The sequence below is a fragment of the Pithys albifrons genome, chromosome Z (assembly GCF_047495875.1).
Source record: "Pithys albifrons albifrons isolate INPA30051 chromosome Z, PitAlb_v1, whole genome shotgun sequence".
NCBI classification, from domain to species: Eukaryota; Metazoa; Chordata; class Aves; order Passeriformes; family Thamnophilidae; genus Pithys; species Pithys albifrons.
In genome coordinates this window covers 59,887,889-59,901,848 of record NC_092497.1, presented here as the reverse complement: position 1 = coordinate 59,901,848, position 13,960 = coordinate 59,887,889, and the positions used below count along the sequence as shown (strand labels likewise).

Sequence of the window (13,960 nt, the reverse complement as noted above, 5' to 3'; positions counted from 1 at the left end):
TCTCAAAGAGTGTAAAATCCAGTGTGTGGAAGGGGCTTAGTTAGTTCCACTATGGCTGGAGTACAGAGAAGACTGCTGCAGTTTTTCTCCTCTGTTAGGTCCTGCTCCTGCTGCTGCTACATAGTATTTTGTTTGAATTCAGGGAAGTAGAAATATTTTGTTGTTATACTTTCTCTTTCTTGCAGGGTGTCTTTTAGAGTACTTATAGATTTAGAGTAATACACTTTGTATTAACTGGGGAGTGGGAAGTTATTCCCTGTTATACTATACATAACTTGTGTGTGTGTTATATTGTAGTTTTCTCTTAATTTTCTCTTTTCTGTATAAATACATGTAGTTAGTTTCAGCATAAACCTGGTTTGAGTTTTTTTTTTTCCTCTTCCTCTTCTTTTTCCCTTAGCTGGTTGGGGGGAGGAGAAACCCTTTTCACTCTGTCTTGGACACTTAGCGTTTTGCCACCTCAACCCAAGACAGATAAATGGTGCATTGGCCGGGAAACGAAGGACGTTGGCAAGTGTCCCAGAAGGTTGGCAGGGTTCCCGGGAGCATTGTTATAGAAACATTCCTTGACATCTGCTCTATTTTGGTACATCTAATATAAACAGTGTTCTCTTGCTACTGGATGCTGGTTTTATCCCTGTTACTGTTTTTGTGAGTTCAGACAGCTCAACTGGTACCTGCTGTGAATGTAATTTAGGAAAGAGGTATCAGGAGAGATTTCTAAAACCCTAAGTGTAAGAAATACAAGAATCTAGGGAGCAAGCAGCCTTTGACTTGTCTTGTACACAGGCTTTCTGCCTCTGATTGAGTGCTTTCCTAACAAAGAATGTTTTCCTAATCAAAGCCCTTTGAATTTGAATGTTAAAGTTTGATGGGTAGACAAGCAATTATATTTGTGTATTGATCAGTAGAGTCTCAGGTCTATAGTTATGACTAGTACAGCACATCTTTTTGTAGTAGCTTTTTGTGGAATTTCATGAGGTTTTGTGGGGGTTGTTTTGGATTTTTAGTAGAGAGCTGTTCTCTAGGATCTAAACTTAGATTCAACATATGCTGCATGAACTAATGAGACACCTTACTAGGAATTCAAATTATAAATTGTTTTTATTTAGAAAGTGCTTTAAGACATAGAGAGATTGCATGAAGTATTTTTTTCATACTTAATAGGCTGTGTATATCCTGGTATATTATTATGAGCTGTAAATATATGGAACCAGTTTTCAGTCTTTAGTGAAATGTTAATTTGTTATGGTTGCCCTGGTAATTTTAGGTAGTGAGTAATTCATTTACTACTCTCAGTTATTTATAATAATTCTTTCTATAATTGCTGGTACGCATTTGTTATTTATACTATTGTAAACATAGATGTTGACACTATCTATGTAATCTGAAAAGTACTTCTTGTGTTCTGCTAGACACTTGTTCTTAATGATAGTCATAAATAACATCACTTTTAAGTAATGCTACCTTGCAGAAATACCTCTTGGCTAATTTTACAATGTGTCAGCAAAATTATTTTAACCAGTTTAAACTTTCTACCTTAATTTTATTAAACTAAATGTTTCCTTGTTCTTAAGTAGCAGGTGAATTTTAGTATGATGAGTTTATTGTAACATTATCTGTGTTTTGAACTGGAACACAACACACTCCCCTAAATTTATAGCCATTTGAATTTTTGGTAGGGGTTTCATTTGCAGTTCTGTGCTTGTTGGTGGTGTTTTTACAGGTTGTTGTGTTGTAATTTCAGAGTTTGGGGAATGCATCTGAGTAACTGTACTTGAACAAATCACTTGTAGTGTGTGCATAGAGTAATTCTCATGCTTCTAAGAAATATTTCTAAGAAATATTTGCTCTGCTGTGGAGTACACATGATATCTCATTTGCTCAGAAACACCCAGAAATAACCAAATGTACAGCTGTAGTAGTTTTAGTTAGGCCTCAAATTAGCAGGCTCAGAGAATCTAAATAGATTGGGAGAGACAGCTATCACCTGACTGGGTAACCAAGGAAGTATTTCATACCAGATGATGCAAACCTAAGACATGATGCAGGAGTAGGAGGTGTTTTTTTCTCAGTTCCATCATGGCTGAAGTACAGTCAAGATCTTCTGCAGCTCTTCTACTGTGCTAGGCCCTGCTCCTCCTGCCGCTACTTGCATTTTGTTTGAGTTTCAGAGAAGTAGAAACATTTTGTTGTTACTCTTTCTGTTCTTTGCTGGGTGTCTTTTAGAGTGCTTATGGATCTAGACTTTGTATTAACTGAGGAGTGGGAGGTTATTTCCTGTTATATATAACTTGTGTAAGTGTGTGTTATATTGTAGTTTTAATTTTTTCTGAATAAATACATATAGTTAGTTTTGGCATAAACCTAGGTTGAGGGGGTTTTTCCCCCTTCTCCCTTTTCTCAGCCAGCGGCTAACTCTTTTCTTTGGGCAGTTGGCATTTTGTCAGCTCAACCCAAGACAACAGCATTCCTAACATCCAATTGCAACTCCCGTTGAAGCTGCTTATTCACACACTGTAGGAATAGCAAACGTCCCAAAAACTGTGGAAATGAACTCTCCAACCAGTTTGCTGGGTTAGAAACCAACATTACTGTACTAGCAGTGCTGGATGTGTGGGGATTACTACTGGAAGCATGGACGAGCAGCAACCTAACAGACCAGGTTATGGTCATGAAACTAATACATATTCATCATGTTCCTATTACATATTCATTATATTTCCTGGACGTATGCTAATTGTTTCTTTGAACTTATTTGGATATGAGTAGGGGTCTTTCAAGGGTCTTTGGTGGTCATTTGGGAATATTCCATTCCCAAAATCTGCACATAGTTGCGTCCTTTCTGCTAGGTTGAGCCACCATTTGTTCTGGATGTCTCAAAGTTTCTGTTGGAGCTTACTACATGCAAGATGAAAGGCGGCTTTTCTTATATGGTAAGATGCCTGAGTAGGTGTGCTTGGTGAGCAGTTCTCTTCTTCTTCAGCAATTCCTGGATCTCTTGATTGTTCTCATCAAACCAGTCTTTGTTTTTCTTGGAGGAGAACCCTAGGGACTCTTCAGAGGACTGCAGGATGCAACTTTTAATATGTTGCCACAGTGCTTCAGGAGAAGGATCTATGGGATTATCTTTAAATCTAGTTTGAAGGTTTACCTTGAAGCTGTCTCTCACTGTGGCTGTTTGAAGATTGCTGACTTGGAGCCTCCTCCTTGGAATGCCGCCTCTCTTAGGTTTGGGCTTGAAGTGGAGGTTAAGTTTGCAATGCACAAGCCAATGGTCTGTTTGACATTCTGCACTGGGCATCACTCGAGTATGACGGACATCACTGACATTTCTCTGTTGCACCAAGACCTAGTCAATGAGATGCCAGTGCTTGGATCGAGGATGCATCCAGGTTGTCTTCAGGCTGTCTTTCTGTTGAAAGATAGTGTTGGTGATGGGGAGCTGCTATTCTGCACAAAACTCTAGCAGGAGGCATCCACTGTCATTGCAGCTTCCAACGCCATGCTTGCCCAGGACTTCTTTCCAGGCTTCAGAATTCTTACCTACTCTGGCATTGAAGTCACCAAGGATTATGATCTTATCATCTGCAGAAATCTTTTGGGTGAGGTGGCGCAGGTCGGTGTAGAATTTGTCTTTTTCTGCTGGGTCAGCTTGGAGAGTTGGGGCATATACGCTAAAAAGAACAACATGTTGCTTGTTGTGTAGAGGGAGGCGTAAGGACATAATGCGATCGGAATGACCTGTCGGCAGATTTTCAAGTTTGGAGGCAATGGAGTTTTTAATCATGAAGCCAACTCCTGAAAGGTGTCTTTCGGTTTTGGGTTTGCCTGACCAGTAGAGTGTGTAGCCAGCACCATGTTCTTTAAGGCTGCCTTCCTCATGAAGACGAACTTCACTGAGAGCAGCAATGTCAATGTTGAGCCGTGACAGTTTGTGGGCAATTAGAGCAGAACGACACTCAGGACGTCCACTATCCCCAGTATCAAGCATGGTTCTGATGTTCCGACATGCGAGTGTTAGTTTGAGCACACCTTTGCAGGCAGGTGTATGCCTTTGAAATCTCTTTGTTTTTGTTTGACTGCATGGAAGATGCCGGTTGGCCGCGGTTATCCAACCAGGTGTGGAGATGAGCTTTGTTTAGGCCACCTTTGCTAGGCCCCTCTCTGTGTGGAGCAAGCAGTGCTGTCCCTAGAAAAGGCTGCTTGGTCATTCAGGATGCTGCCGCAAGAGACTGTCATCTCTGGGGTCAAGTCTCTAATGACCCATATCCTGAACCGCCTGCATGCAGGGTTGGGTCTGCGGCTTCCAGCTGCTTCCTATCACCTGCCGTTTTCGACCGTCACCTGTCGCTACAGGGCTTTGCAATGTGGGTGAACCCTTCGAGCCTGCGCAATGGATTTTTTAGGTGAGGCACAGCGTGCGCAGAACTGGCCCCACCCTTTACTCCTAAGGTTCATCTGCCACGGCCTAGTGAGCTTGGACGGTGACAGTGAATACCTCAGGATGTAGGTTTGGTTAGAGTATTCTTCTCTTAGATGGATGGCCTTACAGGGCTAAACGACCTCCATCTGCCCGGGTTTGGGGTTGGAGTTGTCCTTCTCCTAGGATGGTTGCCAGACGGCTAGGGAGCCCATCCTGCCTGTGGACACACTTTGTCTGACCCTTCAGCTGAGACCTGTCTGGCATGGGAGACCCTACCAGAGGGACAAACCACCGCCAGCATAGCTCTCAACCTCATGAGGGCACGCAAGCTTCTCCCCCACAAGGAGGTGACCCTGGAGAATAGAATAGAATAGAATAGAATAGAATAGAATAGAATAGAATAGAATAGAATAGAATAGAATAGAATAGAATAGAATGGTTCTCATCAACACTGAGTTCATCGGGACAAGCTCCTCTGTTGACTGTCTGGCTGTACCATGTTTGATGCACCCCAGGATGGGGTTTGCCCTCCTGGCCGCCCAGGCACACTGATGAGGGTGTGGAGTTTGGTGTTGCTCAGCATGCCAGATACTTTCCTGCAGGGCTGCTCTCCAGCTAATCCTCTCCCAATTTATCTTTGTGCCTGGTATCCCAGGATCTCCGTTTAGTATCATTAATAAATATGCCAATTCCTCCATCCCAATAATTGATAAATATATGGAACAGAACTGGCTCTAGAACTGAAGGACACCAGCAGCCAGACAGACAAAGCCTCATTTCACATTTTGAGCTCTGTCCTTAGCCAGTTCTTCCCCCAGTGCACCTTGTACCTGCTCATCCCGCATCTGGACAACTTGTCCGTAAGGATGTTGAGAGGGACAGTGTCAAGAGCCACACTAAAATCCAGAAACCCAGTGTACACATTGAGTGAAACCTTACCTTCATCTCCTGGGCAGGTGATCTCATAATAACAAATTAGTTAAACACAACTTGCCCTCTGTGAACCCATGTTGACCATGCCTGATGACTGCATTGCTCTTTGAATGTCTTTCAATGGTAACCAGTATAATCTTCTCCATAATTTTCCCAGATACTGAGGTTAGAATCACAGGTCCGTCATTCCCTGGGTCCTTCCTTACACCCTTTTTCTAAATTGGAATAACACTGGCAAACTTCCAGTCAGTGGGGATCTCTCTGGACTCCCAGGACTCTTTACATTATCAAGAGGGGTTGTGCCGTATCATCAGCCAGCTCCATCAGTACCCTGGGATGAATCCCACTAGGCCCCATGGATTTGTGAACATTCACCTGATACAGCTGGTCCCTTACAATTTTAGTGTCCAGGAATGGAACTCCACTGTTCCTACACTGGTGGTGCTCTGACTCAGGGGAAGGTGTAGTCCAAGGTCTGTCAGTTTATTAAAGACTGACATAAAAAAACAACAAACATTAAATGCATCTGCTTTTTCTTCATCCCTATTAGTCAGAGTTCTAAGTAAATGGATGACTGGGGATTCTTATTGCTGAAGGGCAGCAGGAATATGGGATACATTCATGGAAATCACATTTCATTAGCTCCAGTGTTCATTTGTTTTCTTCTTTGGCAGTGAAGTTTATTCTCTGTCGTGGTTGTCTTGTTTCAAAATGCAGATACTGGTCTTCATAACTAAATGCCTAAGTCTTATGTTTTCAGTGTTCCCAGCATGGTAATACTGAACACCTGAAAAAGTTCTGCTGTATGTGGAAGCAGGTTAGGGTAACACCACCTAATACTTTTTTCTTTCTGCCCTTTTTTTTATTATTTTCAAAGAACTGACTATTATAGGAATAGAGTGAAGGAATCCTTATACTCGCAAGAGTGTTGAACAACGTAAGTTTATACGTGTTGAAATATTCCACATAAAGTTGATTCATTAAGAGATTTCCCAGACAAATGACAAGTCATATTAATAAAACCCAGCATGCAAGCCTGTGCTGGTTTTGGCTCGGATAGAGTTAATTTTCTTCCCACTGGATGGCATGGGGCTGTGTTTTGGGTTTGTGCTGACCACAGGGTTGATAATATAGAGATGTTTTTCTTATTGCTGAGCAGGGCTTACACAGAGCCAAGGCCTTTTCTGTTTCCACACTGCCATGCTGAAAAGGAGGCTGGGGGTGCATGGGAGGCTGGGAGGACACACAGCCAGGACAGGTGACCCCAACTGGCTCTGGATGAGGAGCTTCAGGGGAGGGGCTCCAGGTGAGCGGCTCAGGTGAGAGGGCCCAGGTGAGAGGCTCCAGGTGAGGGGCTCAGGTGAGGGGCTCCGTGTGAGGGGGCTCCGTGTGAGGGGGCTCCAGGTTAGGAGCTCCAGGTGAGGAGTTCCAGGTGAGGGGCTCCAGGTGAGGGGCTCTACGTGAGGAGCTCCACGTGAGGGGCTCCAGGTGAGGTGCCGCCGCCCCTGGAGGTGCCGCCACGGTCCCCCTGAATCCGGCAGGTCCCGCCCCCCGCCCGCGATTGGTCGCTGCTCTTCCCCCCCGGCTCACCATTGGCCAGTGGGCGCGCGGCGCGCGGCGCGATTGGCCGGGCTCGCGGCGCAGCGGGCCCGGGGCTGGCCCGGCGGGGCCCCCACAAAAGGTTCCCCCGCAGCGCCCCGGCCGGCGCGAGCTCCGCGGAGAGCGCCGAGCTGGCCCCCCATCCTCGTCCTGTCCCACCTCCCTTCCCCTCCGGGGCCGCCCTGCGCGAGCGGCCTGCGCTGTTGCTTCCGGTGTCGGTGGGTCGAGTGGGCGCCGCGCCCGGGCCTGTCCCCGTGAGGGCGGCGGGAGGGCCTGCCTGGCAACTTTGCGCCCCTTTTGTGTGTGGGGGTGAGGCTTTGGGTGCTCGGTTGTCTTGTCTCGGTTCCGTTTCCCCCCACAACGCCGTGGCAGTGCCCGGGCAGGGAGGGCCCGTCGCTGCCCTGAGGGCCGCGGGTTTGCTCCGAGGGGCCGCTCGGCATCGCCCGAACTCGCTTGCGAGGCCCCCTCGCTTTGCTGGAGCAGAGCCCCAGTTCAGGGGCAGACAGAACGTGCCTTGGGCCCAGAATCCAAACCGGTTTTGTTAATGGATGCTTTTGGCTGACACGCCTGTTTTTTTAGACGAGCGAGGTTGAGTTAATCCGCAGGAACCCTTCGCACGGTGGGTTTTGCACCTGCAGGTCAGTCGTACCTCCTGCACCTTTCAGAGTTCACTTGAGCTGCGTGTCTTGAGCTGCGGTGGAGCTCAGGTCGCTCAGGATGCTCCGCACTGTAGATGGGTTTGACTGGATGCTGCTGGGGAATTAACACGGTGAAACTTATATTGGTTACACAGTATGTGAATCTCCATGGTGTGCAAAGGCATGTGAAGTTATTACATCTTAGGGGCTGAGTACTGTATAGGATGTGTTTGAAAGCCTGGAGACTGCTTTTCTTGTCCTTTGACACGTTCAGCACTTTGTTTTTTTGGTGTAGTGCTTGGTTTGCATTTGTCTGTGCAGCCCTGTGCACAGTTAAGAATGTTTTTGATGGTGTTCCAGAAATTCAGTGTAGAAAAAAATTACATACTGTAGCAGTGAAAGTGCTGTCAGACTGTTAGTGTTCTCTTAATACAAAAATAAATACCTGCTTTATAGATTGAAGTTTCCTTTAGGATAAGTATGTTTGTTTAAAACTCTGTAGGCAAATGTATGTAACAAAGTAACTTTATTTGTAACTGAGTCAGACTTCCACAGAATTGATTTCCTGCACTTTCTCACCCATTAAAGAAAGGAAAAGTTTGGCAGAAAAGTTATTCTCAAAATTCTTTATTTGCAAGTTGAGTGAAAATGCAGCATTAGGAAAAATCTGTGAAATAGTCCTGGTTTGGGGTTTGTTTGTTTGTTGTCATTATCTTCTTTACAAGGCAGTGAATTGCACTGTGGTGTAGCCAATGTGCAGGAGTTCTTGACAGATCAAAGCCTCCTGGAAATAAGACATACTCGTGAGTTACCGCCTTGTTAAACTGGCTGTTCCCACAAAGCTGTTTACTTTTGTGAAAGCAGTTTAGTCGAGCAAATGAAGAATACTGATATGATGTGTTGGATTAATTCAGCAAACACTGTTATGGATATTTGCCGCAGAAAGTTAAACTGGTGGTGTTTTTACATCTTGCTGTGTCCCTAGTGACTTGTAAAGCTGTGTTCGTTCTGATTCTTGCCCTGTTAGGAAGGCTTGAATGAAACCAAAAGTATTACTGTGCTGTGCAGCAGTAAAGGTCAGAAAAAAATCAGAAAAAATCAGAAAAAAAAATTCTTTCCAGAGAGAGTACTCAGGGATTGGAATGGGCTGCCCAGAGAGGGGGTGGATTCCCCATCCCTGGAGGTTTTTCAGCTGAGCTTGGCCGTGGCACTGAGTGCCATGATCTGGTAAAGGGACTGGAGTTGGACCAAGGGTTGGACTGGATGATCTCGAAGGTTTTTTCCCAATCCATTCTATGATTCTATGAAAACACACCATGCAGCTTATCCAGGGAATGTCCTGCAGCACCAGTAGTGGTGCTGTACACATTCAATGCAGGGACAGTTGTCTGAGTTGTCAAAGTGCAAATTTAGTCGGTCTTACAAGAACCTTGGTTGTTGTGCAGGCCCCACCTGGCTGTTGTATGCAGGGCTATAACTTATTTATATGGGAAATTGAGGTAATTATTGATGAGCTCTTAGTAACGAGTGGAATACTCTGCGAGAATGACAGAGTCATGTAAATTGCTAAATGTCCGTGTGTCATGGTGGGGGAAAAATTACTTAGCAGTTTTGCTGCCAATGGCATTAATGATTCTGAGTGGTTTTAAAACACCTTTTCAAATTTGGTTAATTTCAAGTGTGATGTTTTTATACTAAACCCATACACAGCATTTCAGGTAACTGAAAATGCAGCTGTGGAAGCAGAGAGAGTTCCAGCTGGCACATATGTGTGAATGTCTTCAATGCTTATTATAACAAGCTGAAAAGTTTGTAGTTCTTCAGATTCTAAAATTGCCTGTGAATTTTCTGTGTCACTGTAACATCATTGATACCTCTCTGTTCGATGCTAAGCAGGGAAAAGGAAATAAAAGGTGATAACAGATTTGAGATTTAAATTATGCCACTGGTTGATACTACAAAAAAAGTACAATACAGAGAAATGGTTCCGATCCTGAGTGTGGATTGTGGATGGTTGCTCAGCAGATTAGTGATAATCTGTTATACCCAAATGTCCTGCCATGTCAGAATGTTCCAAAACATTCAAGAGAGATTTCCATAACCCAGATGATTTTAAACAGTAGCAAATCCTGCATTCTGTTTTAGTGGCTCTGTAGTCCACTTTATATGTTAAACAGGTGTGTTTTCATCATGTGTTCAGTAAACCAGACATTGCAGTTCGGTGACAGCTGAACAAAATCATGGAGTAAGATTTTGACCCAGTTCTGTCAGGAACCTGCACCAGTGTTTTTGAGGCCTAAAAATTGTGTTGTAGTTAATTAATCTGTTTCCGTGATTGTAGTAAATTTCTTTAGGTGACAATTAGTTATTTTTAAAAGGAGATGGCCAAAAAAATCAAATATTTGTACCATACCCAGTGAAGTTTATGCAATTTCATACAACATTTAGGTTGTATGACCTTTCAGAAATTTTTAAAAATAAAAGTGCATAAAAGGAATAGTCATTAATTGTGATTTATCTTCTGAGTTATGTGTAAATGAGCAAATAGGGATAGGGAGTGACAGTATAGGTTCTATCTCACTCTGCATACCAGCAGTTTGGAGTTAATGCCAACAGATGTTTCCCCTGCACTGATATGTATGACTGTGCTTGCAGCTTTGAATTGCAGAATAAACATCAGCACTTCTGGGGCATTTGTTCAGGGAAGGGATTGTGGTGCTGGTGGGGACCTCAAACAGTCACCCAGTCAGGATTATCCTCTCTCCCAGATCTTCCTCACAGTGATTCCTCACTAGATGTTTGTTTGAATCCCTCTCTCTGGGCTGTGTTGTTGATGGATGTTCTTCAACCTCCTCAGGCTCCCTCTGTGTAAGGGAAATGATATCCCTACTGGTAGAAACATTCCCCTTGGGTTGTTTCCATGTGTCAGGGAAAAGAATGATCTTTTTGGAAGTGTGTTGCTTAAAAACTGTATGCAGAGTGCTAAATCTGAGTTACATGGTTGGTCTGGATGCAAGAGTTACTATTTCTGTCTCACGGCCTTCACTCTCATGCACTTTTTGTGTTGCCATTTGCCAAAACAGAAGGAAGTACAGGCCCAGAGAAGAGTAACGAGGCTGGAGAAGGGACTGGAGCACAAGTGCTGTGGGGAGAGGCTGAGGGAGCTGGGCCTGTTCAGCCTGGAGAAGAGGAGGCTCAGAGGTGACCTCAGCACTGCCTAGAACTGCCTGAAGGAAGTTCTGGCCAGGTGGGGGTTGGTCTCTTCTCCCAGGCACTCAGCAATAGGACAAGGGGGCACGGGCTCAAGCTCTGCCAGGGGAAATTGAAGTTGGAGAGCAGAAATGGGGAATCCACCCCCTCTCTGGGCAGCCCATTCCGATGCCTGAGCACTCTCTCTGGAAAGAATTTTTTCTGCTCTCCAACTTCAATTTCCCCTGGCAGAGCTTGAGCCTGTGCCCCCTTGTCCTATTGCTGAGTGCCTGGGAGAATACCCTTTTGGAAGGATGGAGGTGTGTGTAGAAGTGAATAACTGGTTTGTTTGCCTTGCCTTAGTTACGTAATCACTGGTGTGACTGGTCAGTTTCACAAGAGCTGCATCTTGTCAGTGGATATTGAGTGTGTTTTGAATAGGCCCAACTAAACTGGGCTTCTGAAGGAAGATGGAGCAATTCCCAGTTCTAAGGCTGAGTTAGCCTGGAGAAGTACCTGAGAGAGGATTTTATGTGTCTCAGGAGTTTGATTGCCTGAAGGATTTCTTGCAAATTGGTGTCTGGATTCAGATGCCTGATTGCTGCCCATTTTAAGCACATAGGTAAATAAATGCATGTCTCTTATTTTGAGATATTGCATATCTAGGTAGAAGTTAACCTCTTCTGAATATCAGATGTGATATCCATGCTTTCATGTGACATGCAATGGTGAAAGCTTTCACTGTGTTGATCCAATAAATCCTCCCCAGGACAGGATAACAATTGCTGCTGTATCTTCTAAGAACAGCTGAATACAAGACGAGATACTCTGTATGTGGAAGCATTATTCAGAACAAAAAAAAAATTTAGTGCATTGCACAGATTTTTGCATGCTCTGAGCATCAATTTTTTAAAAATAAAACATTTGCATTCCGAGAGTTTGACTCTCTTGAGTGGACATCTGTCTTTTGAACAATACTGATGTTTTAGAGAACAAAATAAAATTAAGACTTAGGCAATTGTGTTGTATTTTTACCGTATTTGTTTCAAACACTTGAGGACAGATTTCTGCATTGCTGTTGTGATTCACTAATCTGACTGCTGTATTCTGCTCTTCAAGTTTGGATGTGGCTGCTTTCTGTCAGCCCCTCTGGCAGTCTGCTGACCAGCCACTTTGCAATCAGTGGAAATTTAGGAGTTGTCAGAGCTTGCTTGAATAAAAACAACTTGCTCGTTGACTCAGCAAGGATATTAACTTCTGACTGACTAGTTGAAAATCAGTGGTCAGTCCTGCTTTTCCTACATTACTTGCAAAGATTTTATTGTTTTTTCCAAAGATGATGTTTTCCATTTCTAAGGGTTACAGGAATGCTGTTGTTAAAATGACCATTTTAGTTTTTTTTTTAATGTGAGATGAGCAGGTTTGGACCAATACCCGAATTTTCAGGGAACATTATCCGTCACCAAACTACATAGGTCTTCATAGATAAGTGAGGAAAAAAGCCTCAGAAACCTGGTAATTCTTTTCTGCAAAGGTTCAATGTCTTTCATATGTCTGTGCTCATAGATACTCTTAAGGGTAATGAAGAGATTAGTTTCACAGCCAGAAAATAAAAAACTTTCATAGTTCCATGAAGTTCATAATATCCTATATTAATGGTGGCAAAATTTATCTTCCTGGTCTTTAATGTCAGCTTTTTAATTTGGTGAGTTTCAAGAACAGAAATGCTATTCTGTTAATTCCATATCTAGTAAAGATGAAAAGTTCCTAAGGGGGACACAAAAAAGCCACTGTACATTTGAAATACCAAAATTCTAATTGCATTTGTACAAGCAACAGCCTTTGGATGTGAACCCTTGTGTTAGATTTTTAACAGCTGATATTACCACTGTATGAAAATCTCTCTTTATTGCCATGTTGGCAGCTTTTCCCCACTGTTTTTCCTGTTCCTTTGTGCTACTTATCCCCTATTTTCTTTGTAAAACCACTAAGTTCCATTAATAAGAAAAACTGCTGTAATAAGGAGATGTACTTGGGCAATGCTTTTTATGGCTATACTTGAACATACCACCTGGTATTAAGAATAAAGTCTTCTCCCTGGGACTTGGGCCTTTTGTTTTAGAAGGTGTGATTTGATTAATTATACTTTTCTGGTCACAAAGATAAGTAGCTAAGGCTGCCTGAGTAGTGCTGAATTATCTGAAGGATTTGCCATTACAGTTCTTGCAAATCTTTTCTGCAAGCTGATTTATGTTTTGTGTCAGATTTATGTGCAGAAGTGCAAAAAAAAGGAATCGTGACATCTGGACTTGATTTTTAAGTTTTTGGGTGAAGTGTCTGTAATTCACTAGATATTTGTAGATGGGGTAAGGTCACTGTTTGCCATGTTGTCTGTGAAAACAACCTGCTTTCATATCATGTGGGCACAGAGCACGTCATGTTCTTATAATTCTATTGGTAGCAAAGCTCAGGACTAGAGAAATGGAAAATCCCTTGCTAAAAAAGGTATGTGCAAGTGTTAGGGAAGAGGTGAATTGCAAAGCCATATTGTTGCCTGAAGAATGTCTCTGTCTCTTTCTTTCCTCATGCAGTGATGGGCCAGGGAGGTGCCAAAACTGTGTGGCCCAAACCTGTGGGAGGATATCAGGCTGTTCGGAGCAAAAGATCCGGAAGAAGGCACAGCTGTGGTGGGTTCAGACCACACTCTGACAGTCAAGACAGAGATGCTCATCAAGACTGCAAACAATTAGAGTTGGAGAATGCTCAGAAAGAGAATTCTATATGTATGTACATATTTTTGTGTGTGTGCTGCTTAGTTGCAGGCTGAGATCCTTGGGGGTGGAGGTAAACGGCACATGGAGATGAAGGGAAGAGAGCAGCCACTTAAATAATGTGTAAATAACATGTGTCTTTAATTTCCATTCATGCTGAATTTCTTTTTCTAAAGAGTAGTCTGTGCCAGGCTGTGTAATTCTACCAGAAGAAGGGCATTTGTGAATGAGCTCATGCATTCTAACAAACTAGGTAACAATAACCTTGTATAATTTAAATTATTTTGCCTTCATATCAAATCAAAAGTCACATTTGGAAGAGAGTGCCTATTCTAACCTTCTATTTGGAATTAGTCTACGAAATATTTGACATATCATGGACCAGGTTGTTCTTTGTCAGACAT

At 43.4% G+C, this 13,960-nt stretch overlaps 1 protein-coding gene across 9 annotated transcripts in view; it reads left to right on the top strand.

The window, feature by feature from the left end:
* The first annotated feature begins 2,092 nt into the window (after positions 1-2,092).
* PJA2 (praja ring finger ubiquitin ligase 2) overlaps positions 2,093-13,960 on the top strand; it is a 32,677-nt gene continuing 20,809 nt past the window's right edge. The window contains exons 1-3 of one of the 9 annotated variants that reach the window (XM_071581381.1): positions 7,012-7,176; positions 10,680-10,797; positions 13,377-13,568. In XM_071581381.1, the coding sequence (XP_071437482.1) occupies positions 13,379-13,568 (190 nt within the window). In that variant the 5' untranslated portion in view covers positions 7,012-7,176; positions 10,680-10,797; positions 13,377-13,378. The other 8 variants (XM_071581377.1, XM_071581379.1, XM_071581380.1 and 5 more) reach the window with 8 other exon arrangements.